The following is a 24921-nucleotide window of genomic DNA, read 5'->3' as shown; positions in this document are numbered from 1 at the left end:
CTGATTCATGTAGATTGTCTCTCCCTATTAACCGTCTTTTCAAATAAACTTTGCAATTACTGTGTTAAGTTTTTACAGGAAAGACAGATAAGCTCCAGAATGATCGCTATGGATCTTTCAACCACAAGAGCTGTGGGTTCCTTATGTGCTATCCCCTCAACTGAATTCATGTTGGTTCATTTTGAGGATGTGTAAAGGGAGTTGGTTGGCAGTGGTTGACAATTGTGTTGTCAGTAATGTTATTGATCTATTATGCAATTTGAAAAATGGCACTCTTCAAAGATCTATCCCGGCCACCATATTGTTCAGTTATAAGCTGAGCTGGCAGTGGCGCTTATAGCTACTTTAACAGGTCTTTCCATTATAAGACCTTGTTTTCAGTTGCTCATAACTTTGCCAAACTTTAAGCATCCAGGCTGCAATTTTTCATACCAGGAGTCTGTTTCAGCAAAAACAGCTCAACCATTTCCAAGAACAAGGTTAAGGAACAGTATGCTGTTTTGCCAATTTCAAAAAATTCTGACAACCATTTCCCTAAGAAACTTTTGTATCCCCATGCTTTGGAGCAGGGAATTACTATTTGGCAAGGGATTTTGCCCTAGGGTCAGACAGATGCTTTTTGCTATTCCTATGAAAATCCATCCCAATTTGGGAAAGTTTTAAGCCCCTGAAATCCATTTCAGTATTACCGGTCGCAAGAGCTCAAACATGAGTTAAGCCTCAGAAAATCATGAAATTCATGAGTTCTTTTTAAAAAATACAGTTTTATAGTTGCCTTCTGGTTTCTGACACTTTGGAGTACACTTGAATCATGTTTTCAAGCTTTTCTCTGCAACCACCTAGGCTAGGGCATTACTTTTTTAAAAAAATGAAAGCTGAGATTCCCCCCTAATCACATGCCTCTAGGTGCTTGGGCTTTACAGACAAACACTAAATATCACAAGACATGATAAAATCACGAGAATTGGCAACACTGCCTTTTGCATGTGTTCAGGTAAAGGTTTATTAGAGATGGCAGCTAATTTCTTTGAAGATATTGTCTGCACTGAACATTCTCCAGCCCAGGGCTTCAGGGGTTTAACAGGATTTTCCCTGCAATTGCTCTTCCCGCTTCTTGGGGACACTATGGCACCAGACACCAGAACTGGGAGAAGACTGCCCCACTTCAACTTCCATTCCTTCCCATGAAGGAGCCCAGGCAGCATGGACGATGCAGCAGTACGAGAATGCAGCCAAACTCAAATGTAGAGTGGTGAGGGACAGAAGGGTGGTAGACAGGGGCAGGCTAGGGGATGGACGGGGTAGAGGGAGGTATGCTAGCAGAAATATGCTGGGACAGGGGCAGAAGTGGAGAAAAAGGGCAGAAAGGTCTTTAATCACTAGAGGATACTTCCCGCCAGAACTAGGAATAGAACTTGGGTTTCCTAAATCCCAATATTCTGCTGATGTCTAGCAAATATTTGTGAAACCCACTGGCCAAGAGCATGTCTTATCCCCCTCTAATGGCAGGATTACATAGAGGATAACATCATATTAATGTTACCAGTTGCTCTGTAGCTCTAAATGTTCCAACCCCGATTAACCAGTGTGAAGTTCAATGTGATTCCATTTGATGGAATTTCTGGTTTTTTTCAGTTTGCTTAAAAACATAGAAAATTATGTTCAAAAAAACCCTACATTGAGATAACATTATGGTTGCTAATTCAGGAACTCAAAAGTTAGGAAATGCCCGAAATAAAGTGTCCTGTGCACTGATTGAGGCAAGTGTCCTGTGGAAAAAAATAGTAGGTAATCATGTCATTAAAATCTGTATTGTAATACATATGCACAAGTTGCAAGGTTGCAATTAATTGAGGCATTTCATAACTTTTGATTTTGCACATTTTGAATTATTTTAAAATGGCCTTTTATTAAAAAATATCATATTACAGAGTAAGACTTTGAAGAGATCATTTCTATGCTGAAGATACACCACTCTAAACCTCTTGGCCCTGTATCTTTCAGCTTTGATCTTTGGCTTGCAGGCATGCCTATACAATATTGTCAGCTGCATATGTTCCTCTCAATCTTGTGAACATGGAGCACTAGCAGTAATTAAGTACAAATGAACATTTTGTTGTAAGTTCTTTACCACCATAAACAATCCCCACTAAAGTTAATGGGATTTCCATTGACGTCAATGAAGTTTTCAAAGAATTTCATATTTTTTGCATGTATTCAAGCTTACACTTCAAATTCAATAGCATGCTGCTAGTCCCTGCCCCCTAATATCTACAGGCAGCCTAGAAAAAATAAGCAAAAGGTATCAGTCACCTTATTCCAAAAACGGATTGTAAATAAAAGGAGGATTATTCCTCTATGTCCCAACTAGTAAAGAATAATTTGTTTTGAAGTAATAAGCCAGGTTAAGAATCTTGGGATCATTTTCAACCATACTTCTTCTGTGGAAAGCAACATGTACAATGTGCACAGGCTCTACCCTTATATTTTCCGTGATGGTCTCACAACAGCCGTGCATATCTTTATAACTACAAAGTTTTGATGGGTAACTGTGTTCTGATGCCTGTCTTTTAGGAAACTCATCACGTCCACTTGGGCAAGAGAGCATGCCACTGCTGTGGTGGGCCTCTGGTGTGCAACTTGTCCCCTCTTAACATTCATTTCAGTTCACCTGCTCTGACTCTTTCAGTATTGGACCTCCAAAAGTCTCTGATACCTACTACAGAAATGATACAGTTGAGCATTAACAGGTATGGTTCTGGTGATTATTTTATTATGGTACAATATTTGACTTACTATATCTAAATTAAATTTGTATGTGGGACACAACTTTAAGTTTCAGAGTAACAGCCGTGTTAGTCTGTATTCGCAAAAAGAAAAGGAGTTCTTGTGGCACCTTAGAGACTAACCAATTTATTTGAGCATAAGCTTTCGTGAGCTACAGCTCACTTCATCGGATGCATACCATGGAAACTGCAGCAGACTTTATATATACACAGAGAATATGAAACAATACCTCCTCCCACCCCACTGTCCTGCTGGTAATAGCTTATCTAAAGTGATCATCAGGTGGGCCATTTCCAGCACAAATCCAGGTTTTCTCACCCTCCACCCCCCCACACAAATTCACTCTCCTGCTGGTGATAGCCCATCTAAAGTGACAACTCTTTACACAATGTGCATGACAATCAAGTTGGGCTATTTCCTGCACAAATCCAGGTTTTCTCACATCCCCCCCACCCCCATACACACACAAACTCACTCTCCTGCTGGTAATAGCTCATCCAAACTGACCACTCTCCAAGTTTAAATCCAAGTTAAACCAGAACATCTGGGGGGGGGGGGGGGAGGTAAGGAAAAAACAAGAGGACACAGGCTACCTTGCATAATGACTTAGCCACTCCCAGTCTCTATTTAAGCCTAAATTAATAGTATCCAATTTGCAAATGAATTCCAATTCAGCAGTTTCTCGCTGGAGTCTGGATTTGAAGATTTTTTGTTTTAAGATAGCGACCTTCATGTCTGTGATTGTGTGACCAGAGAGATTGAAGTGTTCTCTGACTGGTTTATGAATGTTATAATTCTTGACATCTGATTTGTGTCCATTTATTCTTTTACGTAGAGACTGTCCAGTTTGACCAATGTACATGGCAGAGGGGCATTGCTGGCACATGATGGCATATATCACATTGGTGGATGTGCAGGTGAACGAGCCTCTGATAGTGTGGCTGATGTTATTAGGCCCTGTGATGGTGTCCCCTGAATAGATATGTGGACACAGTTGGCAACGGGCTTTGTTGCAAGGATAAGTTCCTGGGTTAGTGGTTCTGTTGTGTGGAATGTGGTTGTTGGTGAGTATTTGCTTCAGGTTGGGGGGCTGTCTGTAGGCAAGGACTGGCCTGTCTCCCAAGATTTGTGAGAGTGCTGGGTCATCCTTTAGGATAGGTTGTAGATCCTTAATAATGCGTTGGAGGGGTTTTAGTTGGGGGCTGAAGGTGACGGCTAGTGGCGTTCTGTTATTTTCTTTGTTAGGCCTGTCCTGTAGTAGGTAACTTCTGGGAACTCTTCTGGCTCTATCAATCTGTTTCTTTACTTCTGCAGGTGGGTATTGTAGTTGTAAGAAAGCTTGACAGAGATCTTGTAGGTGTTTGTCTCTGTCTGAGGGGTTGGAGCAAATGCGGTTGTATCGCAGAGCTTGGCTGTAGACGATGGATGGTGTGGTGTGGTCAGGGTGAAAGCTGGAGGCATGTAGGTAGGAATAGCGGTCAGTAGGTTTCCGGTATAGGGTGGTGTTTATGTGACCATTGTTTATTAGCACTGTAGTGTCCGGGAAGTGGATCTCTTGTGTGGACTGGACCAGGCTGAGGTTGGTGGTGGGATGGAAATTGTTGAAATCACGGTGGAATTCCTCAAAGGCTTCTTTTCCATGGGTCCAGATGATGAAGATGTCATCAATATAGCGCAAGTAGAGTAGGGGCTTTAGGGGACGAGAGCTGAGGAAGCGTTGTTCTAAATCAGCCATAAAAATGTTGGCATACTGTGGGGCCATGCGGGTACCCATAGCTGTGCCGCTGATCTGAAGGTATACATTGTCCCCAAATGTGAAATAGTTATGGGTAAGGACAAAGTCACAAAGTTCAGCCACCAGGTTAGCCGTGACATTATCGAGGATAGTGTTCTTGACAGCTTGTAGTCCATCTTTGTGTGGAATGTTGGTGTAGAGGGCTTCTACATCCATAGTGGCCAGGATGGTGTTATCAGGAAGATCACTGATGGATTGAAGTTTCCTCAGGAAGTCAGTGGTGTCTCGAAGGTAGCTGGGAGTGCTGGTAGCGTAGGGCCTGAGGAGGGAGTCTACATAGCCAGACAATCCTGCTGTCAGGGTGCCAATGCCTGAGATGATGGGGCGCCCAGGATTTCCAGGTTTATGGATCTTGGGTAGTAGATAGAATATCCCAGGTCGGGGTTCCGAGTTTCTACAAGCCATTACCCTATGATCCCACTGAGAGTTACCAAAAGCAACTACAGCATTTGCTCAAGAAACTTCCTGAAAAAGCACAAGATCAAATCCGCACAGACACACCCCTGGAACCCCGACCTGGGATATTCTATCTACTACCCAAGATCTATAAACCTGGAAATCCTGGGCGCCCCATCATCTCAGGCACTGGCACCCCTCAGGCCAAAAAGTTTGCCTGCCCCTGCTTTAAACGGCCAAAAGCACACTCCACAGTCATTCTTCACCGGCTCAGCCTGTTTTTGAACCACTCCTTGCTGCTGTCAAGGCTCCCTGTGTAGGGTTTCATGAGCCACAGCACTAAGGGTAAGCGCGGTCTCCAAGGATAACAATGGGCATTCAACTTCCCCTACGGTGATCTTCTGGTCTGGGAAAAGTGTTCCAGCTTGCAGATCCCTGAATAGGTCAGTGTTCTGAAAGATGCATTCGTCATGCACCTTTCCGGGCTAGCCTGCATTAATGTCAATGAAATGCCCACGGTGATCCACCTGGAGAACCATAGAGAAATGCCCCCTCCGATTAACATCCTTAGAGGCTAGATGGGCTGGTGCCAGAATTGGAATATGCGTGCCATCTATCGCCCCTCCACATTTAGGGAAACCCATTCGTGCAAAGCCAGCCACAGTGTCATGCACGTTACCCGGTGTCACAGTTCTTCTGAGCAGGATGCGATTAATGGCCCTGCAAACTTGCATCAACACGATACCAATGGTAGACTTTCCCACTCCAAACTGGTTAGCGACTGATCGGTAGCTGTCTGGAGTTGCCAGCTTCCAGATTGCAATAGCCACCCACTTCTCCACCATCAGGACAACTCTCAATCTCGTGTCCTTACGCCGCAGGGTGGGGGCAAGCTCATCACATAGTCCAGTGAAAGTGGCTTTTCTCATCCAAAAGTTCTGCAGCCACTGCTCCTCATCCCAGACTTGCATGACGATGTGATCCCACCACTCAGTGCTTGTTTCCCAAGCCCAGAAGCAGCGTTCCACGGTGGTCAGCATGTCTGTGAATCCCACACGCAAACTCGTGTCATATGCGTTACTTGAGTCGATATCATTGTTGGAGCCCTCACTGTCACTTTGGATCAAAAGGAATAACTCGACTGCCAAATGTGACATGTTGGCAAGACTCGTCAGCATACTCCTCAGCAGTTCGGGCTCCATTCCCGCAGACTGAAAGGGAAGACAGAGCGCGCAGTACAAAAAATGTTGAAAGATTGCGCCAAATTCAGACGGAAACAGAGGGATTGCTGGGATGCGAACCGATGCATCACAGGGTGTTGGGACAGGACCCAGAATGCCCTGCACCCCCTTCCCACAAGCCACAGCACCAGAATGGGAAGAAGTGCTCTGTGGGATAGCTGCCCATAATGCACCATTCCCAGTGCCACTGCAAGTGCCGCAAATGTGACCACACCAGTGCGATTGCAGCTGTCAGTGTGAATAGACTGCTGCGCTTTCCCTACTGCGCTCTCCGAAGGCGGGTTTAACTCAAAGCGCTCTACATCTGCAAGTGTAGCCATGCCCCAAGAGCTCATTGCATGCTTGAACACCAACAACTCCTCTTGATTCCCAATTAAAGCTTATTGTATCATAACACTGTGATTAAGTAACAACTGTTCCTTCAATTCCCTATCTTGCAAAATTTCTATAAGATTTCTAAGACATTAAATTAAAATAAAAAAAAACCTTCTGAAAATATTAAAGGCTGCAACACATCCTTCTAAAATGGAGGGAGTTCCATGATTCATAACTTAATACTATCCATATTTGTGATCGACTTCAAAAAGGATCAAGATCTGGCCCAAACCAAACATATATTTAGACTTATGAATTATAAACACATTTATGCATTAAAACTAAATATTTTAGATTCAGTTCCTTATTTTCTTATCTATATTAACTCAGTGAGACTACTAGCATGTATAAAAGTTACTTACATGGATAAATGGTTCAGGATTGGGGCCTACATGTAAAACTTAGTCTTACTGTAACATTAAAGATTGGGAAAGCACTCAAATCAGGAAATGCTGAAAGGTTTAACTGCCAAAATGTTAACATGGCCACATAGCATATCTGGCTTATTTTATGATATAGATTAACTAACAAGTACTAATATAAAGGGTCACATTTAACAAGGAAAACAGGAATATAAATTATTACATATTTACAATGTGACAGAGTTAACAAATGGAATTTCCTGACTTTGGAGCACTTGGTATCTTAATCTTAATGTTGCATAAATACCAGCTTTTCCATTTAATTTACATAAGCTTTTTAAGAGGAAAAAGCTCTGCTAAATTGCTTTAAAGATGCCTTAGCGCACCTATCAAAATTTAAATACTCCTTGATGTTTCTACTGCTCTTGGGAACACATTCTTTACTGATGCATTCAGCCCAAAATGAAGTGGCCTTAACTGAAGCATCATTAACACAACAGGGCTTGCCTAAGGTGGTCTAAATGCTTGAATCTTTAAAAACACATCCAACCTTAACTGCCATGTTCCTAATAAAGGAGCCCACAAGCAACATGCCCTTAACAGAGGTGGTCTTAAAAACACTGGGAAAAATGAATGGAAAATTCTAATATGCATGCCTGAATATGCCAAATTTCATCATTCATAACTTTAAAAATACTGAAGTGACTTTCTTCAAACTGGGATTGTTTTTCTTTCCTCTATTAAAACCATAAAACAAGACAAGTTTAAAGTTTGTAGCTTCAGCTGTTTTTTAATTATGCAAATATTTCAAGAGAAAAGTGTGTTTTCCACTGCTAAACTGATTGTGCTCAGATTTTCCAAAAGATTTTCCCTTGGGCCGAGCCCAGACATAAAATGTATCTGACCAAAAGCAATTTGTTTAAAAGTGTCATGAGCAGCCCTGAAAAGGAGGTACATTTCACAGCATTTGATACTGACAAATGTTACAGTGCACATATAGCTATGACATATATCCATACCCATAAGAAATTAATGTACATACACAAATCACATCACCCTCCAATGAACTATTCATGAAAATGTGATACAGTAGTTGTTTAAATAGGGCACAGGAACAATACATAATGTCAAAATACTGCTGCTAAAAATCACCACTCTCTCCTTGCTCTGTACCTGCTTCATCTACTTTGATACATCTAATTTAACCCCGACAGCCCTTTTCTGCCTACTCATTTTCTCATAAACCTCTCCCAGACTCTATACCCGTTCCAGTCCTTTCTTCTTAGTTCTCCGTGTTCCCTTCTATTTCTCTTGGCTCTCTACTTTTTCCCCATACTACCTCCCTACCATCAACAATCTTTTTCTTACAGACCATCCCCGACCTTAAAACACTCTTTTGCCTAGCTTTCCATTCATGACCAACAACAACTCTGCCTGCTCATACTCTCTTGACTCATCCTTTAATTTGTTGTATTGCAACCATCCAATGTCAATTGTAAACTTCTTGAGGGATGGACCTTAAATTGTAAGATTCTCAAGGCAGGGACCTGTCTAAAGCTCTGGTAAGTGCGATCACACTTACCATATGGCAGTTTATAAGTAAGAGTAAACCTGATAAATAATAATGATAAGCAACCATTTTAGGACAGGAAGTGAAGAACAACATATCCAGTGGAACTGCAGGAGGAATTTCATGGTTTTATAGATGTTTCATAGAGTTTAAGGCTAGAAGTGACCATTAGATCATCTAGCCTGATTTCCTCTATATCACAGGCCATCGATTTTCACTCAGATGCCCCTTTAGTAAATCCAAAGACCTTAGTTTGACTAAAGCATTTCAGTATTCAGGAGACTAACCTGTATACCGCCAGCAGAGAATGGAAGAAACCAAGGTGCCAGCAAAGCCCAAGGCCCCTGCACTGGCAGGGAATTGATTAGGTGAGTTATGCCCAGATGATCCCAACAGGTGAGCCATGCCCCATGCTGCAGAAGAAGGTGAAAATCCCCCAAGGTCCCAGTCAGTCTGAACTGGGGGAAAATTCTTCCTGACCCCACATCTGTCAGTAACTGTGAACTTAAGCATATGAGCAAAACACACCAGCCGGACACCTAGAAAGAAGATTCTCAGTAGTACCTTAGAGTACCAGTCAATCCTGTCTAGTGTCCCATCTCCAGCTACAGCCAATCTCTGATGCTTTAGAGGAAGGCAAACAAACAAACAAACAAAAATATTACACAGAGTACATATAGCCAATTGTGCATCGGCAGGAAAAAAATTCCATTTAGGCAAGTATCCATTGTGACAAAGTTCCTCCTCTACCTTGGTGGGTCTTGCGCTTATTGGCGGATTTGCTCGCCTTGGAGCTTCATGGCAGCCCTTAGTTTGGCCGTTTTCGTGAACCCACAGTCCAGGTCAACTCCTGTGTCCCAACCAGGAGTTGGGAGGTTTGGGGGGAACCCAGGCCTGCCCTCTACTCTGGGTTCCAGCCCAGGGCCCTGTGGAATGCAGCTGTCTAGAGTGCCTCCTGGAACAGCTGTGCGACAGCTACGACTCCCTGGGCTACTTCCCCATGGCATCCTCCCAACACCTTCTTTATCCTCACCATAGGATCTTCCTCCTGGTGTCTGATAATGCTTGTACTCCTCAGTCCTCCAACTGTCCGCGTTCTCACTCTCAGCTCCTAGTGCCTCTTGCTCCCAGCTCCTCACACGCGCACCACAAACTGAAGTGAGCTCCTTTTTAAAACCCAGGTGCCCTGATTAGCCTGCCTTAATTGATTCTAGCAGCTTCTTGATTGGCTGCAGGTGTTCTAATCGGCCTGTCTGTCTTAATTGTCTCCAGAAGGTTCCTGATTGTTCTGGAACCTTCCCTTTTACCTTACCCAGGGAAAAGGGACCTACTTAACCTGGGGCTAATATATCTGCCTTCTATTACTCTCCTGTAGCCGTCTGGCCTGACCCTATCACACCATGTAATTCCCCAAGTTGGATGTGCTACAGTATCTTTAATAAGCTCAAAGAGTCAGGGCCTTATTTTTACTATTCAACTAAAAGAGGTAGTACCAAGACCTTCAGCTGATGTATAGAGGCCTAGTTCCATTGACTTCAATGAAGCGAGGTCATTTTATATTAGCTGTCCCACAATGTACAAATATGTGCAGAAGCAAATCAGATATTTAAAAAATAATAATCCCAGACCTAGACCTATGACCAGCTGGGAGGATTTACAAAAGTGCCTGGTTCTGTTAGACAAAACACTAAGGCTCTCCTGATGTCAAAGGTATGGAATCGCTCTTCTTCCCTGCTCATATGTGGCTTTGGATAAAATACTGGCAAATAAGTTGTCTGGTTGATGTGGAAAGAAAAAAACACCTTTGGGATGAACTTTGGATGAGGACATAGGTAAACTGCGTCCTTAAAAGGGATCGTGTATGGAGGCCACAACATTAATGCCTGCAGCTCCCCATCTCTTCTGGCAGAGGCAATAGCCACCAAAAATTTCACCTTCATTGACAGATGCAGCAGACAGCAGGTAGCCAACGGTTCAATCTGGGAACCGATAAGTCTTGACAATACTGAGTGTTGATCCCATGGGGAAACTGAGTCTTGCACCAGTGGGTATAATTTAACAAAGCCTTTAAAAAACTTAATGGATTGGACAAAATAGAGCGACTGTCCATTTTAGGGTAGAATGCTGAAGTAGCTGCCAGATGTACCTTGATTGAATGAACTGCTAAACCTTGATGTTTCAAGTATATAAGTAGTCCAGAATATGTTTAACTGAAGAACTGATCAGTGACACTGTCCTGGTAAGACCATATGGAAAAAATGTTTCCATTTAGATAAGTAAGTAGCTCTTGTAGAAGGCTTTTTACTATTTAGCAGGATCTCTTGACCAACTTTTGATCAGGTCTACTCTCTAGTGTCTAGCCACGGAGCATCCATGCAGTTAAGTGAAGGGATTGTAGGCTTGGGTGGATTATGCGACCATGATCCTGAGAGATTAGGTTCAAGTCTACTGGAAGTGAAATTGGAAGTTTCACTGACAGTTCCAGGAAAGTGGAGAACCAGTGCTGATGGGCCCATGCTGGGGCTATAAGTCTGACTTTGGCACGGTCCTGTCTTATGTTTAGTAATACCCTGTGAATATGCTGATCTGGGAGAAAACATAGAGGAGCCTACTTGACCACATCAGTAAAAAGGCATCTACTATAGAACCTTGGCTGTGACTCCCTAGGGAGCAGAATTGCTGACACTTTTTGTTGGACTTTGTCCCAAAACAGGTCAACTTGGGGAAACCCCCACCACTGGAATATGTATCTAGCCACATCTGGGCGAAGAAACAACTCATAAATGATCTGCTCAGGTGGTCTGCTAGGTCATTCTGTAACCTGGCAAGTAAGATGCTTCTAGATCAGTGGTTCCCAAACTTGTTCCGCCGCTTGTGCAGGGAAACCCTGTGGCGGGCCGGGCTGGTTTGTTTACCTGCTGCGTCCACAGGTTCGGCCGACAGTGGCTCCCAGTGGCCGCGGTTCGCTGCTCCAGGCCAATGGAAGCTTCTGGAAGTGGCGTAGGCCGAGGGACGTACTGGCCGCAGCTTTCTGCAGCTCCTATTGGCCTGGAGCAGTGAACTGCGGCCACTGGGAGCCACGATTGGCCGCACCTGCGGATGCAGCAGGTAAACAAACCGGCCCAGCCCGGCACGGCTTTCCCTGCACAAGCGGTGGAAAAAGTTTGGGAACCACTGTTCTAGCTCTATCGTGCTGGCATTGAAGAGCTCCCAGAGTACAGTCCTGCTTGTTGAGGTGAAACATTGCCACCATGTTGTCTGTGAAGACTAATAGGCTGCTTCCCCTCATCAGCGATAGAAATAATTGGCACACCAGTCTGACAGCTTTCAGTTCTCTGACACTGATGTGCAAAGCTAAGTCCTTTGAGGATCACAGACCCTGCATCTGTAGAGAACCCAGGTGGGCTCTCTGACCATGGTGGGGCTGATCTATTCAGGGGCGGGGCCTGGTGCCAAGAGCCTGGCAATGGGCAGAGTGATGCCATCATTGCTGGTTTGGCCCTGGGTGGGACCGAGGCCTCCCTGTCCAAGAAGCAGCCAACTGAGTATCGGTGTTTGAGTCGCTGGTGGACAGGGCAGTGGTGCCGAGGGATCAGACTCCTGTAAGGAAAGAGACACAGGTACCAAGAGACAGATTTCTTGCCGCTGCAAACTCCTCTGGAGTAGTCGGCCCTGAGATGGTCTCTTGTCTTGGTGCTGAAGAAGTTGATGGTGCCACTTACAGCACTGGTCTCAACAGTGCTCGTTGTGACACTGGAGCTGACTGAGCCAATTTAGGCACTGATTTGGAGTAATGCCTAGGTTTCAGGTGCACTCTCCGTGACTCCTTCTTGCTCCTCTTACCAGACTTAGAGACTGAAGAGCTTGCCCTAGTCGGGCTTCTATGGAAGCTTTGTATTTCTTCCTCAGTACAGGCAAGGGATAATGGTGCCAGGATTATGCTAAAGCTGGAGGTGCGCTTCTCACTGAAGTTGCACCTCTTGGCACCGAGTCAGACAGGGATGACTCCAGTGGTAGCCTAAGTGCTGCCTCCATCAGCAGGAATTTCAGCCTCGCCTCCCTATCCTTCTTCACTCTAGGCTTGAACTCCCTGCAAATCTGGCACTGGTCCTTTGTGTGAGCTTCCCCCAAGCACTTCAGGCAGCTATTGTGCATGTTGCTCGCCGGCACAGGTCTCAAGCAAGAAGTGCATGTGGGCAGTGGTCACTACCGAGTCCTTCCCCTGCATTAGGATATCTTGGGACTCGCTAAGCAACATTTCCAAGAGCGTCCTTCCCATATACATTGATTAGGTTGGGAGAGGTCTGATAGTTGCCCCCTGGAAAGAGACCTCTGCTAAAAAGATAAGGTAGCATTTCTTTTCTTCAGTCAAAAAGGCAACCTCCACAGCTGCAGAGCTTTCTTTGGGCAACTACTAAAAGGCTCATTTTGATTGAATCAGGCATACTTCTGGATCAATACCTGCGTTAGCAAACGGAGGCAACCTGGACCATTTTCACTGTCAGGATTCGCTGCACTAGCTCATATGATCGTATGTACAAAAAATTACTCAACTATATGTTAATGGATGCAATCTGATAGCTCAACTAAATCAAGAGCATTGCCTCCTCTGTTCTCAGGTGGGAGAACTTTCAAATAAACCAAATGCTGAAAAAAACATCAAACCATTCCCACAAATATTTATGACAAAAAACCCAAAACACATTGTACAATTACCTTCACAGAAATACCTAGTAAAGCCATTTGTATATCCCCAACTTTTTTTTTTTTATTTATGGACAGCAAATGGTGACTATGAACAACTTGGTTTTTCTAGAGGCCACAATTTTGTTTAATCAACTTTCTGCTTTCATTTTGGTCTACTTTTCATGGTGTGATCACTACCGAAAGGTATCACTGAATGTCTTGTTATTATGCGTGGAAGCTTGCAGTGATACCTATAGTTAAAGTTGCCTTGCACTTTCCAAAATAAGGGCTTGTCTGATGTGATGACATTTACTGGCAGTACTATGCTGGTATAATATAGTTCTGCTGGTAAATTTCCCCAAGTACACAATCCCTAAGTCCCTGTGTTCATTTGCTTATAACTTTGCCTAACTTGAACAATTTTGGCTGACATTTTTCTTGGGCCAGATGTCTGCCTCAGTGTATTTATTTCCTTTGAAAGTTTCAGCAAAAATGGTTCCGTTGTTTCTGAGAACGTTAAGGGTAAAAATGGTGTTTTGCCAAGGTTAATTCTTACATTCATCATGTTGAGAAGCTTCATATTTTGGAGCAAATGTGAAATTTGGTGGAGTTGTTTCCCCTTTCAACAGAGACACCTTTTGTTGTCCCCCATGAAAGTGCAACCATATTACAGCCAAGTGAGAAGCCAATGAAAATTGTCATTTGCACATGCTCAATAGAGTGTTGTTAGAGGCTGGCATCTCAATTCAGTCTGCTTCACCCTCACACAGTGCCCTGAGCATGCTGCAGGCCAGAGCTCAACAGAACATTCCCTGCAATTGCTCCTGCCAGCCTGGCAGCTGGAGTCCATTGTGGCAAAGGAGACTAGAACTGATAGCAGGTGCCCCCCAAAGCTCCTGTAGATGGAGGTGGTTAATTTTTCCCAGGTTGGCATAAAGAGAATTCAAGGAGACTTTAAGTGATCTGTTCAATAACTGTTTCAGGACAGTTAATGGCAGCAAGGGAAGAAGGGACAGAAGTAGTAGAGTCTGTTGCATAGATGCTGAATCCCTGAGATAGGGTGGGAGAAATTAAATTATTCATGTTTATATTGCTTTTTTAGACATCTCTCTTTGACCTAGTAACCAGGAAGTTCCTTTTGTCATGTTCAGCTGGTCAAAACCGGACAAAAGGTTATTTAATTGCAGTCTAAAGTAGGAGCTCCCCACAAGCATGCTCAAACCCATGGCTGGCTAACTGCCTCCTTTTCCTTGCAAGTATTCTTTTAATCTCTGATCAAACTCTTCCTGAATATCTGATCTCTTCAGAAAGGCATTAGAATAAACTGCACCACAACTGGTCCCTGTGAACATGTATTAATTGTCTTTTATGCAGTAAAGAAGAGAGGCTTAATTTGTACACTCAGATATTGCTCAGTGCAGCCATCTTTCCAATGACCTTTTACAAACACTTTACAATGCAGGGTTTAAAACACAACAAGCCCTAATTAGTGTTGAAATAACTGTGTTAGCACTGCCCTATGCCAGTCTGTGGTGTCACTATATGCTAAATCAAGGGACACATTTTCCTTCTATTCTTCATTAGTAGTTTAAAGCTAGGAGGTGGGAAAAGGCTGATCCATATTCAAGAAGAGAGGAGGGGGTGGGGAACAATAACAAATTGGTATCTCTTTTGAGAATTGCCCCACAGGCCAAGCATTTTTATGTTCTTAATCATTATTAAATGACTTAACATGACACACAGAGCCTGGCAAATGATTGCATCCTGACATGAGAACGAATTACAAATGAAATGAAAGATCAAGCTGTATTAGAGGACTGCCTCTGGGAAATGAAAATCTTTAATTCTCTTTTATTATTGACATTTATTTGGCTGCCATGAATAACAACATAGCAAAGAGATTCAGCTATGCTTGTGCACTGAATAGTTTATCCCAGGGCTCAAAACTGCCTTAACATTTATCATGTTTGCTTTTGTAGCTGACACCACTGCATACCCTCTCTATCCATCTTGCATTTATCATGCATACAAAGTGCATTCTCTAATTTAAGTTCGTTTTCATAGGGAACAAACAGCTAAGATTAGCAAGCGTCAGTTCTCAAATAAGCTCCCAGTTGGAAAAATATCAAAGAATGGATTAATGGATTTGTTAACAACTCCAGTTTAAAGAATAAAATAAATACACAGTGAAAATTAAATAAGAGCACAGGAGGGTTACATGTAAGATTTAGGTTTACCACCATTATTACTAACTCATGTATAAAAACATTTTTACTACTATTTTTTCAGCCAACCGTACAAAGCTCAAGTGGAGCATCTCCATATGGACCATTCAAATATTGCAGTGATTTTCTGGAAGCAAAGCTGTCATGCTTGCAAGACAAGACAGACATATCCAACTCTGAACCTGTGTTGTTTGAAAGCCGTTTGTGACTAACAAATTATGGGAAGAAAATCTAAAAAACAGAAATAATTTAGATTTCTCCTAAGAACAAATTGTAAGGTAGTGACATATTTACTTGGAGCCCAATCCTGAAGTCCTAGCCTCACAGGATGCACTCTGCACCTAACAGAACCAGACCCTTAATTAATACCTTACCTTGTGCAGGAATTAATGACTAAAACGGCTTGCAACAGCACATGGCAGTAATTGTATTATTTAATCTAGGAATTATAGGTGGACAAATTAAAGCGCCTGCTCAAAGGCAGGCAGTCATGTTTGTAATGCTTAAATCTGTGTGTCACATATCATTATTTCAAACAGCAGAAGCCACTCATATCCCAGCTAAGAACACCTTTTTTCCACTTATTCCTTTGAGAATGGAAGAGCAGACAGCTGAGAAAAGCTAGAAGTGAGACTTTCTGTTCAAATCAAAAAAGACTGGAAATTCACTTCGTGCTGGATTTCACTTCCTCATTTTCACAAATGCTTAAATGTACTCTACTGTTGCTGCAGCTGTTCCCAACAAGTATAGTGTGTTCTTATTTGCAGCAAAGATGGCTTTGCAGATAAAATCTGAAGTCATAAAAAGTAGAGTAAAACCAATTGGAGAAATATTTTAGATCTATGTTATAAAAATAACTTAAGATATCCATAACTCAGTTGTTGAACTTTCCTGTGAAATATTAACTTCTGATGTTTAGGACATTTAAGGGGTTAAAAACATGAGAAACATTTATTAAGATAAAATCAGGGAAAGACAAGTACTTTGAATACAATTTCACAGATATTATTTGTAAAACTAATACATGATTTAACGCGTATGTATTCTGTATAACAATACAGCTTTAAAAAGGTACCTGTAGCCATTATAGTGTCATCTTTCCCTTGGGTGAAGACTACAATTCGTTGCCTTTTAGGGTTCACCTTTGGCAGGGCTTGTGCCTTCTGGGCTATCTCTTTAATATCTTCAGTCTATTAACAGCAAGGGAGAAAAAATTCTTGTAACCAGCATAGCAGAGCAGTGAAAGATTAAGACTTTATTAGCAGATCAAAGATTTATCCTCTTATGACTAGATAATAAAATAGACTTTATTGTGTGTTGAGAAAGATTTTTAAGAGGAAGAATACTTCATTCTCTTAAAGGTTTATGTAGTACCAAGAGGCCATTTGCTATAATCTTGGAAGTGATACTGGCGCTATACCAATAGCCACAATGCAGAGCCTAATGAAAGAATTACGCAGCATTTCCTAACTGGCAATTTCTATTGATTTTCCATGCTTTGGCTAAATTCTAACCTTATTCCCCATAAAATTAAAAATAAAATGAGAAAGAGAATAACTCAGAAAATCTCAGGGCTTGATTCTCTTCCCATATATAGAGGGTTTACGCTGCTTTAACAGCACTGATTCAATGGAATTACTGCTGATTTACAACAGTGTAATTCAAGAAGAATCAGGCCCTTGCTGTTTCTCTGAACACTTCTGAGGGACTACAAATTTCCACACCATATTGTATATATGTAGAAACATAGAAATTGCCAAATTGAATCAGACTAGTGGTCCATCCATTCCAGTATCCTATCTCTGATAGTGGCCAGTATAAGATGCTAGACACCCAGTAACTGACACTTATGGAATGACCAGCCTTTAGGAATCCTTCCTAATCCCATCTGTTGGTGATTGTGCAATGGTCTGAAGCACAAGAGTTTCTATTCCTATTTTTAAAAATCTTACCTAATGTAAATGTTCTCATTATCCATATAAAGGTCTAATCATTTTTTTTAATGCTACAGTACTGAGCTTTTGGTCTCAATTATATTCTACATCAATGAATTCCACAAGTTAGTGTGTTAAAAGTATTTCCTTTCTTCAGTTACAAAATATGCTACCTTTCAATTCAATTTGAGAATGCCCCTTTGCATCTAAATTGTAAGAGCGTGAATAACAAAATGAACATGCTTTCTCTGTGCCATTTGCTATGTCCCTTCTTATTTATATCTAGGTGTGCAAGGATTAAATTTCTATCGATAAATGTCAATTTCATTATACACATACAAACCAATGAAAAGATATTGCCATTAATAATAATAGAAATTTATAGGTAGGCAAAGTAAGAAAAATGCTGCTTGAGAACTTATTAGAGTTTGATTTAAGGATATGTACTATACTGTACAGTATATTTATTATAAAATCATGAATGGTGTGGAGAAAGTGAATAAGGAAGTGTTATTTACTCCTCCACGTAACTCAAGAACCAGGGATCACCCAACAAATAAATAGGCAGCAGGTTTAAAACAAACAAAAGGAAGTACTTCTTCACACAATGCACAGTCAACCTATGGAACTCATTGACAGAGGATGTTGTGAAGGCCAAAAGTATAACAGGCTTCAGAAAAGAATCCTGCCAAAACCTATTTATATCCTCTCTAAGCTAAACAGTCTCAGTCTTTCCTATCTGCCTTTATATGAAAGTGACTGGAACTCAACTCAGCAAGTCTGCGAGGGTGGACTGTTTGTTAATGTGATATCATTATAATATTTTCAGAATAATTTTCTGCTCCGTTCTTTATTCTAACTTTTATTTATTTATTTTAAACCACCACTATATATTGAGCAGAGGTTTTCATAGAGCTGTCCACATTGGCTCCTCAAGACTTTTACTTGAGTGGTTACAGTTAATTTAGAATCCAGCAATGTACGAGTATTTCAAATTATACCTTCCTATGTTCATTATCGTGTATGTCAAAAGTGAATTTAATTTCACTTAGCTTTGTTAGATCCCTCAAAGTTGTCCATATCCTCATAGACTTTGAGGCCAGGAGGGATCATCATGATCATGTAGTCTGACTTTGTGCACATCACAGACCACAGCACCTCACCCACCCACTCCTGTAACAGACCCCTACCCTCTGGCTGAGTTACTGACATCCTCAAACCATGGTTTAAAGACCCCAAGTTACACTAATTTTATGCCAATCCGACCCAGGGAAAAATTCCTTCCTGACCCCAAATATGGCAATCAGTTAGACCCTGAGCAGTTGGATAAGACCCAGTAGGCAAACACCTGGGAAAGAATTCTCTGTAGTAACTCAGAGCCCTTCCCATCTAGTGTCCCATCATTAGAGATTGGAAATATTTGCTGCTTGCAGTCACAGATCAGCTACATGACATTGTAGGCTGTCTCATCATACCACCCCCTCCATAAACTTATCAAGCTCAGTCTTGAAGCCAGTTAGGTATTTTGCCCCTACTGCTCCCCTTGGAAGGCTGTTCCAGAACTTCACTCTTCTGATGGTTAGAAACTAATTTCGACCCTAAACTTGTTGATGGCCAATTTATATCCATTTGCTCTTGTGTCCACAATGGTGCTTAACTTAAATAACTCCTCTCCCTCCCCAGTATTTATCCCTGATTTATTTATAGAGAGAAATCATCTCTCCTGTCAACCTTCCTGTTAGGCTAAACAAGACAAGTCTCTCTAGTACTGGGTAGCCTTTAGGCCAGATTTTGCTACTCATACTGGGGGTGGGGGAGGAGGGAGAGCAGGAGAGGTAGTTTCCATTCCGTTTTACCATTTATGGTAAGTGTCTAAGACATGCCTACATGACCATGTAATTGTCTCAGTTTATGCAGGTTTTATCATGCGTCTTGTCCTGGCTTTCTAATTCAGAACTAACTTCCTAGATGATTGTAGTGGGCATAATTGAGACCAGGATCGTAACTAAAATTATTACTACATACTTGTCAACTGCATTATTTTGGTCAGGGCTACCCTGCATTTTTGAAATTTAGTTCCAGATGTTTACAGTCCCTGACAATGTCACAGGAAGGTCACACAGTGCCATCCTGAGTGGGTGGGAGGTCTCTGGCTGCCTTTGCTCCCCAAACTCCTGACCATAGCTGCTCTGCTGTCTGCTGGAGTATCCAAAAATGATCCAGGGCAGAAAGCATATGAGGCAGTAAGAAGGCAACCAGACAAGCAGTAGCTGCTTCTGCCCTGCCCATATAGTGCCAGCTCCTCTTAATGTATAAAAGATAAACATGGAGAGAGAGAAAAGATGTGGTGGTTGGTCTCCCCAGACGGGAGGACAGATGCAGGGTAACATACCATGGACACTGGGAGAAGGGAACACAGAGACTGGAAGATAGCCTTCCCTACCAGAAAGACAAATGGAAGGAGTCCCACATCTCTCCTGGTTGAGGGGAGGAGGACAGAAAGGCCACATTGCACTATTCTCCAGGAAAAGAAGGATGAGATGAACCATGAAGATGCCAGAGAAGGAACTGGGCCTTCTCTTCTTCTGTAAAGATGCTATAGTACCTCTCCTTAAGAAGATAACTGCAAGTGGTGAATAGGAGATGTTGGGGGCTAGAGAATAGCAGGCCTACATTGGTTGAGACAAGTATCCAGGCTACTAGATGTTTTAATCTAAATCCTGAACCTTTAGAGGCCGTGAAGAGAGCCATGAAGGAGGAGAGACTAAAGCATCAGAGAGCTCAAGGAAAATAAGGCTAGAAAAGAGGCTATTAGATTTAACTAGGAGGTGGTCCCTAGTGATAATCGTTAGAGAGCTCATAGTAAAGAGAATGAAGGAATCAGAGAATTTGAAGACATTTGGAGTAAACTAACTTGCTCAGACTTCAGAGTCAAAGGAAACGAGAATGATGGGCTATAGTTTGAGAAAATGGCGTGATCAAGAGAGGATTTCTTCAGGGTGAGGGATTACAAGGGTGTCCTTGAAATCAGAGAGGAAAGACCCAAGGGAAAAAAAGATTAATTGAGGATGAAGGTAAAGGAGGAAATGAAAGACAGTAAGATAAAGCACAAGTTTTCAAGTAGATTTAACTATATGGGGAAGTAGGAGTAATAAGCTGTCTTTGAGTTACACAGAAACAAAAAAACATTGTACAAAAGTCAGAATTTCAAACCAGGGTAATTTAGTGTCTTGTAACTGTTCCTGCAACCTTCGAATAAAATTGGACATTATCTTTTACCTTGTGAATAAATCAGTTAATTTTCAGGCCAAACTAATCTTCCATACCAAAGTCATTGGGAATGACAAAGGGAACTAAAATGGGGCCTTATAACAGAAGATGGTTATAATCTTAATGTGGGAAAGTCCTTCACCTCTCCACAGTCTAGCTTCGTCTGACCATTACGCACTGTTATATTCTGAAGTGCGGTTGTGGTGTTTTGTGTCACGTGGTTCAGTGAAGTGAAAGACAAATGACAAGTAAGGGCTTCAGCTGTGGCATGTCTTTCAAGTCCCTGTAAGATGCTACCTTCCCTCAAGTTTGAATAAGTAATTTCTGTTCAGCAAAATTATTCCATACATATTATTTTGAAATACCTGTAGCAAAGATTATTTCCTACTTTTATTTGTAACTTGCATTGGATTATATTTGAATTCTTATCCAGGGCACTGTTCTGAATCCCTTACTCCCTTACATATATGAGTGAGTGCAAACATATCATTGCTTTATGGTCCCAAAGTATCTAAAAGAGTGTCATAAATGCACATGATGCCTCGAAATGCTGGATTTTACATTTGGATTTGGCTCTGATTTAGCTACGAAGATATAAAAAATCACACGGGGCAGGCAGCTCCCTATTGAATAAAGCATCTGAGGAGGCTCACAGGCTGCATTTACTCGATCAAGTAGAACATATTGCACTTCAGAAACATATGTCATGTATGCTGAATAACAGGTACATAGAGTTGAAACCTCCCACAGTTGGTCAAACAAAACCTCCAATTCTTTATCTCTGAATATATGTACATTAAATATAATGGGACTAGTTCAGACCTGGCTTAAACAGGCTTAAATCCTTGAAATTAATGGAGTTGTGCCCACAAACATCAAGGCTGAATTTGGTCCAATACATCTAAAGTAATGGTTTGGGATTTTTTTGGAAGTCTGCAGTATTCTGGGAGACCAACAGTTTTGTGTGGAGGCGCTACTAGCCCCTAATACACATAGTCATGGGGGGGATGGCCCTTATAAATGGTCCAGCCCACCTGTGACATAACTAATCTGATTAATCAAGTAGAAAGACTGAAGCAAGTCATGACTAAATCAGGACTCTGGGAAGGAAAACAGAGGTTTGTGATCAGTCACTGGGGCAACTGCAGGCCAGAGCTGCAGGGGGAGAGAGCCACCTGCTGTGGTCCCCAGGGAAGGGAGTTGTGGCTCTCTTTGTTTTCCATTTCAGAAGGCAAAGAAAGTAGGACATGTCCTGCATCTTCTCCACATGCTCAGAGAACAGAAAGGGAGTCTCCCAGGGTAGAAAGACTGTGCCCAGCTTAGGATGGGTAGAAGAGTTTGGGTATTTGTTTTTTTGGAACTTTGTGATAATGAAGGGCTGTTACTGGATGAGACAGACTGTGTGGAATTATTCATTGACCCCGAAGAGGTGAAACAGAGGAAGAGTCCTGCAAAGTGACCTCAGGTCACGAGGGGGAGCTCAGGAGGTGGCTGTCCTATTACACACATATTATCCTATTTTACTATACATGCTTTTCACAAAAAGGGCTAAGATTAGAACTGAGCCCTAAATTTTCTATGAAGGTAAAATGGTACTCCCTAAATCCCTAGATAAAATTAGCAGAAAGCTATCAGCCATTATACAGGACGAACCCAGAAAGCCTGGTGTAACACATTCTAATTCTCCATTTAACTTACTTGAAAACAGATCTATTGCAAGGCAGGTTTCTTAGCAGCAGTACCTTATACTACTTCACAGTAGAACCAGGCCTGAGAGTAAGCTTGGAACAAGTAGTTGTGGCTACGCAGACCTTGTAATGCATTGCTGGGGATGAAGCATTGACTTCAGAGGGAGCACACACTACTCATTTAGCAGTGCACTTGGCAAAAAATTCATGCAGTAAGCAGGTATTGATGTGCCACTGGAGGAAGCCATACATTAGAGGTTAAGTTCCACCTACAGTTAATATAGCTGAATGTAGGGCAGGAGATAAAGGCAGGAAATGGTGGCCTTAGAATGCAGTGCTGGATGAAAACTCACTGATATTTCCTTCAAGTGAGACAGAAGACCATCTAACTCGATAAACTGGAGCTGGAGTACATCCAAAGAGTCCTTCAAATGTGATCTTTCTTAGCAGCATTTTTGTGATTTTTTTATACAACTAAAGATTTTCCCCTATCTCTGGCACAAAGCAACAAGTTATTTCTATGTAAAAGTATAACTTTATTGAAAATGACTAAATTGTGTTTTCTCTTTCTTTAAACCTGGTCCTTTAAAATCTTTACAGACATATGGAATTGAATATATATTTATAGAAGCATTTTGTCTAATACAAGTCCTAAAAGTATAAAGCGGCTTTAATAATTTGCAGCTAGAAATGCAGTAGATATGAAAAACTCTAGTTATAACTAATTTTCAATGCTAAATCACGCTTGTGAAACTTTTAGATAAAGTATCTTAATTTTAAGTTCTTAGCAGGCCTGTCATTTAAATCAAGTACTCAACCATATGTGGGAACAAAATCAAAAAAGGTAAGGCACAAAATGAGTTACGCCTAGCAAGGGACATGAAATAAGAAGAGGTTTTTAAATACATTAAGAGCAAGAGAAAAACAAATCACAGGGTAGGTTCTCTACTTAGTGGGGAAAGAGTGCTAAGAACTGATGACATCAAGAAAGCTGCGGTGCTTAGTGCATATTTTGCTTCAGTCTTCACTAAAAAGGTTAATTAATATTAACAACAAGGGGGAAAGAACAGGTTAAATAATATTTAGATAAGTTAGATGTATTCAAGTTCGCAGCTCCTGATGAAATTAATCAGAAAGTATATAAGGAACTAGCTGAAGCAATCTCAGAACTATTAGCAACTATCTTTCTCCTGGGGGATGGGTGAGGTCCCAGAAGACTGGAGAAGAGCAAACATAGTACCTATCTTTAAAAAGTAGAACAAAGAGGACCCAGGGAACTATAGACCAGCCATCCTACTGGAAAGATACTGGCACAAATTATTAAACAATCAACTTGTAAGCACCTGGAGGATAGTAGGTTTATAAGGAATAGCCAGCATGGATTTCTCAAAAACAGATTATGCCAAAATAACCTAATTTTCTTTTTTGACAGAGTGAGTAACTGGCCTAGTGGATAAGGGGGAAGCAGTAGATGTGATATATCTTGATTTTAGTAAGGCTTTTGACTGAGTCCCACATAACATTCTCATAAGCAAACTAAGTAAATGTGGTCTAGAAGAAATTATTATAAGATGGGTGCACAATTGGTTGAAAGACCAGAGTATTTATCAGTGGTTAGCTGTCAGACTGGCAGGGTGAATCTTGAGGGGTCCCTCAGGGGTCAGGCTTAGATATGGTCCTATTCAATATTTTCATTAATGACTTGGATAATAGAGTGGAGAGCATGCTTATAAAATTTGCAGAGGACACCAAGCGGGAGGGGTTGCAAGCACTTTGGAGGACAGGATTATAATTCAAAATAACCTTGACAAATTGAAAAACTGATCTGAAATCAACAAGATGAAATTCAGAGAAGAGAAGCGCAAAGTACTTCACCTAGGAAGGAAAAATCAAATGCACAACTGCAAAATATGGAATAAGAAAAGGAGTACTTGTGGCACCTTAGAGACTAACCAATTTATTTGAGCATGAGCTTTCGTGAGCTGTGAGCTGTGAGTCTCTAAGGTGCCACAAGTACTCCTTTTCTTTTTGCGAATACAGACTAACACGGCTGTTACTCTGAAACCTGTCTAAAATATGGAATAACGAGCTAAAGGGTAGTACTGCTGAAAAGGATCTAGGGGTTACAAATGGATCACAAACTGAGTCAAAAATCTGATGCAGTTGTGAAAAAAGCTAATATTCTGCGGGATGGGGGGTTTTTAAGAGGAGTGTTGTATATAAGACACAGGAAGCAACTGTCCCACTCTACTTGGCACTGGTGAAGTGTCAGCTTGGAGTACTGTATCCCACTCTGGGTGCCACACTTTAGGAAGGATGTGGACAAATTGGAAAGAGTCCAGAGGAGAGATGGAATAAATAACAAAACATTTAGAAAACTAAAAACGGGGCATGTTTAGTCTTAAGAAAAGAAGACTGAGGGAGGACCTGATAACAGTCTTCCAATACGTTGAGAGCTACTATAAAGAATAATGTGATCAATTGTTCTCCATGTCCACTGAAGGTAGGACAAGAAGTAATGGGCTTCATCTGCAGCAAGGGAGATTAAGTTGGATATTAGGAAAAACTTTCTAACTACAAAGGTAGTTAAGC

The 24921-nt window shown here is 41.6% G+C and overlaps 1 protein-coding gene across 5 annotated transcripts in view; it reads right to left on the bottom strand.

Moving 5' to 3' along the window:
• The window catches only part of ADK (adenosine kinase), a 549228-nt gene that overhangs the window by 52303 nt on the left and 472004 nt on the right, over positions 1 to 24921 (bottom strand). For all 5 annotated transcript variants that reach the window (XM_084634813.1, XM_084634817.1, XM_084634815.1 and 2 more), the window contains one exon: positions 16513 to 16627. In XM_084634813.1, coding sequence (XP_084490939.1) covers positions 16513 to 16627 — 115 coding nt within the window. The remainder of the gene's footprint in view (positions 1 to 16512; positions 16628 to 24921) is intronic.

The sequence above is a fragment of the Lepidochelys olivacea genome (genome assembly GCF_965140295.1).
Source record: "Lepidochelys olivacea isolate rLepOli2 genome assembly, chromosome: 7".
NCBI lineage: Eukaryota > Metazoa > Chordata > Testudines > Cheloniidae > Lepidochelys > Lepidochelys olivacea.
Note: the sequence above shows the minus strand (reverse complement) of the source record. Positions and strands in the feature narration are given on the sequence as shown.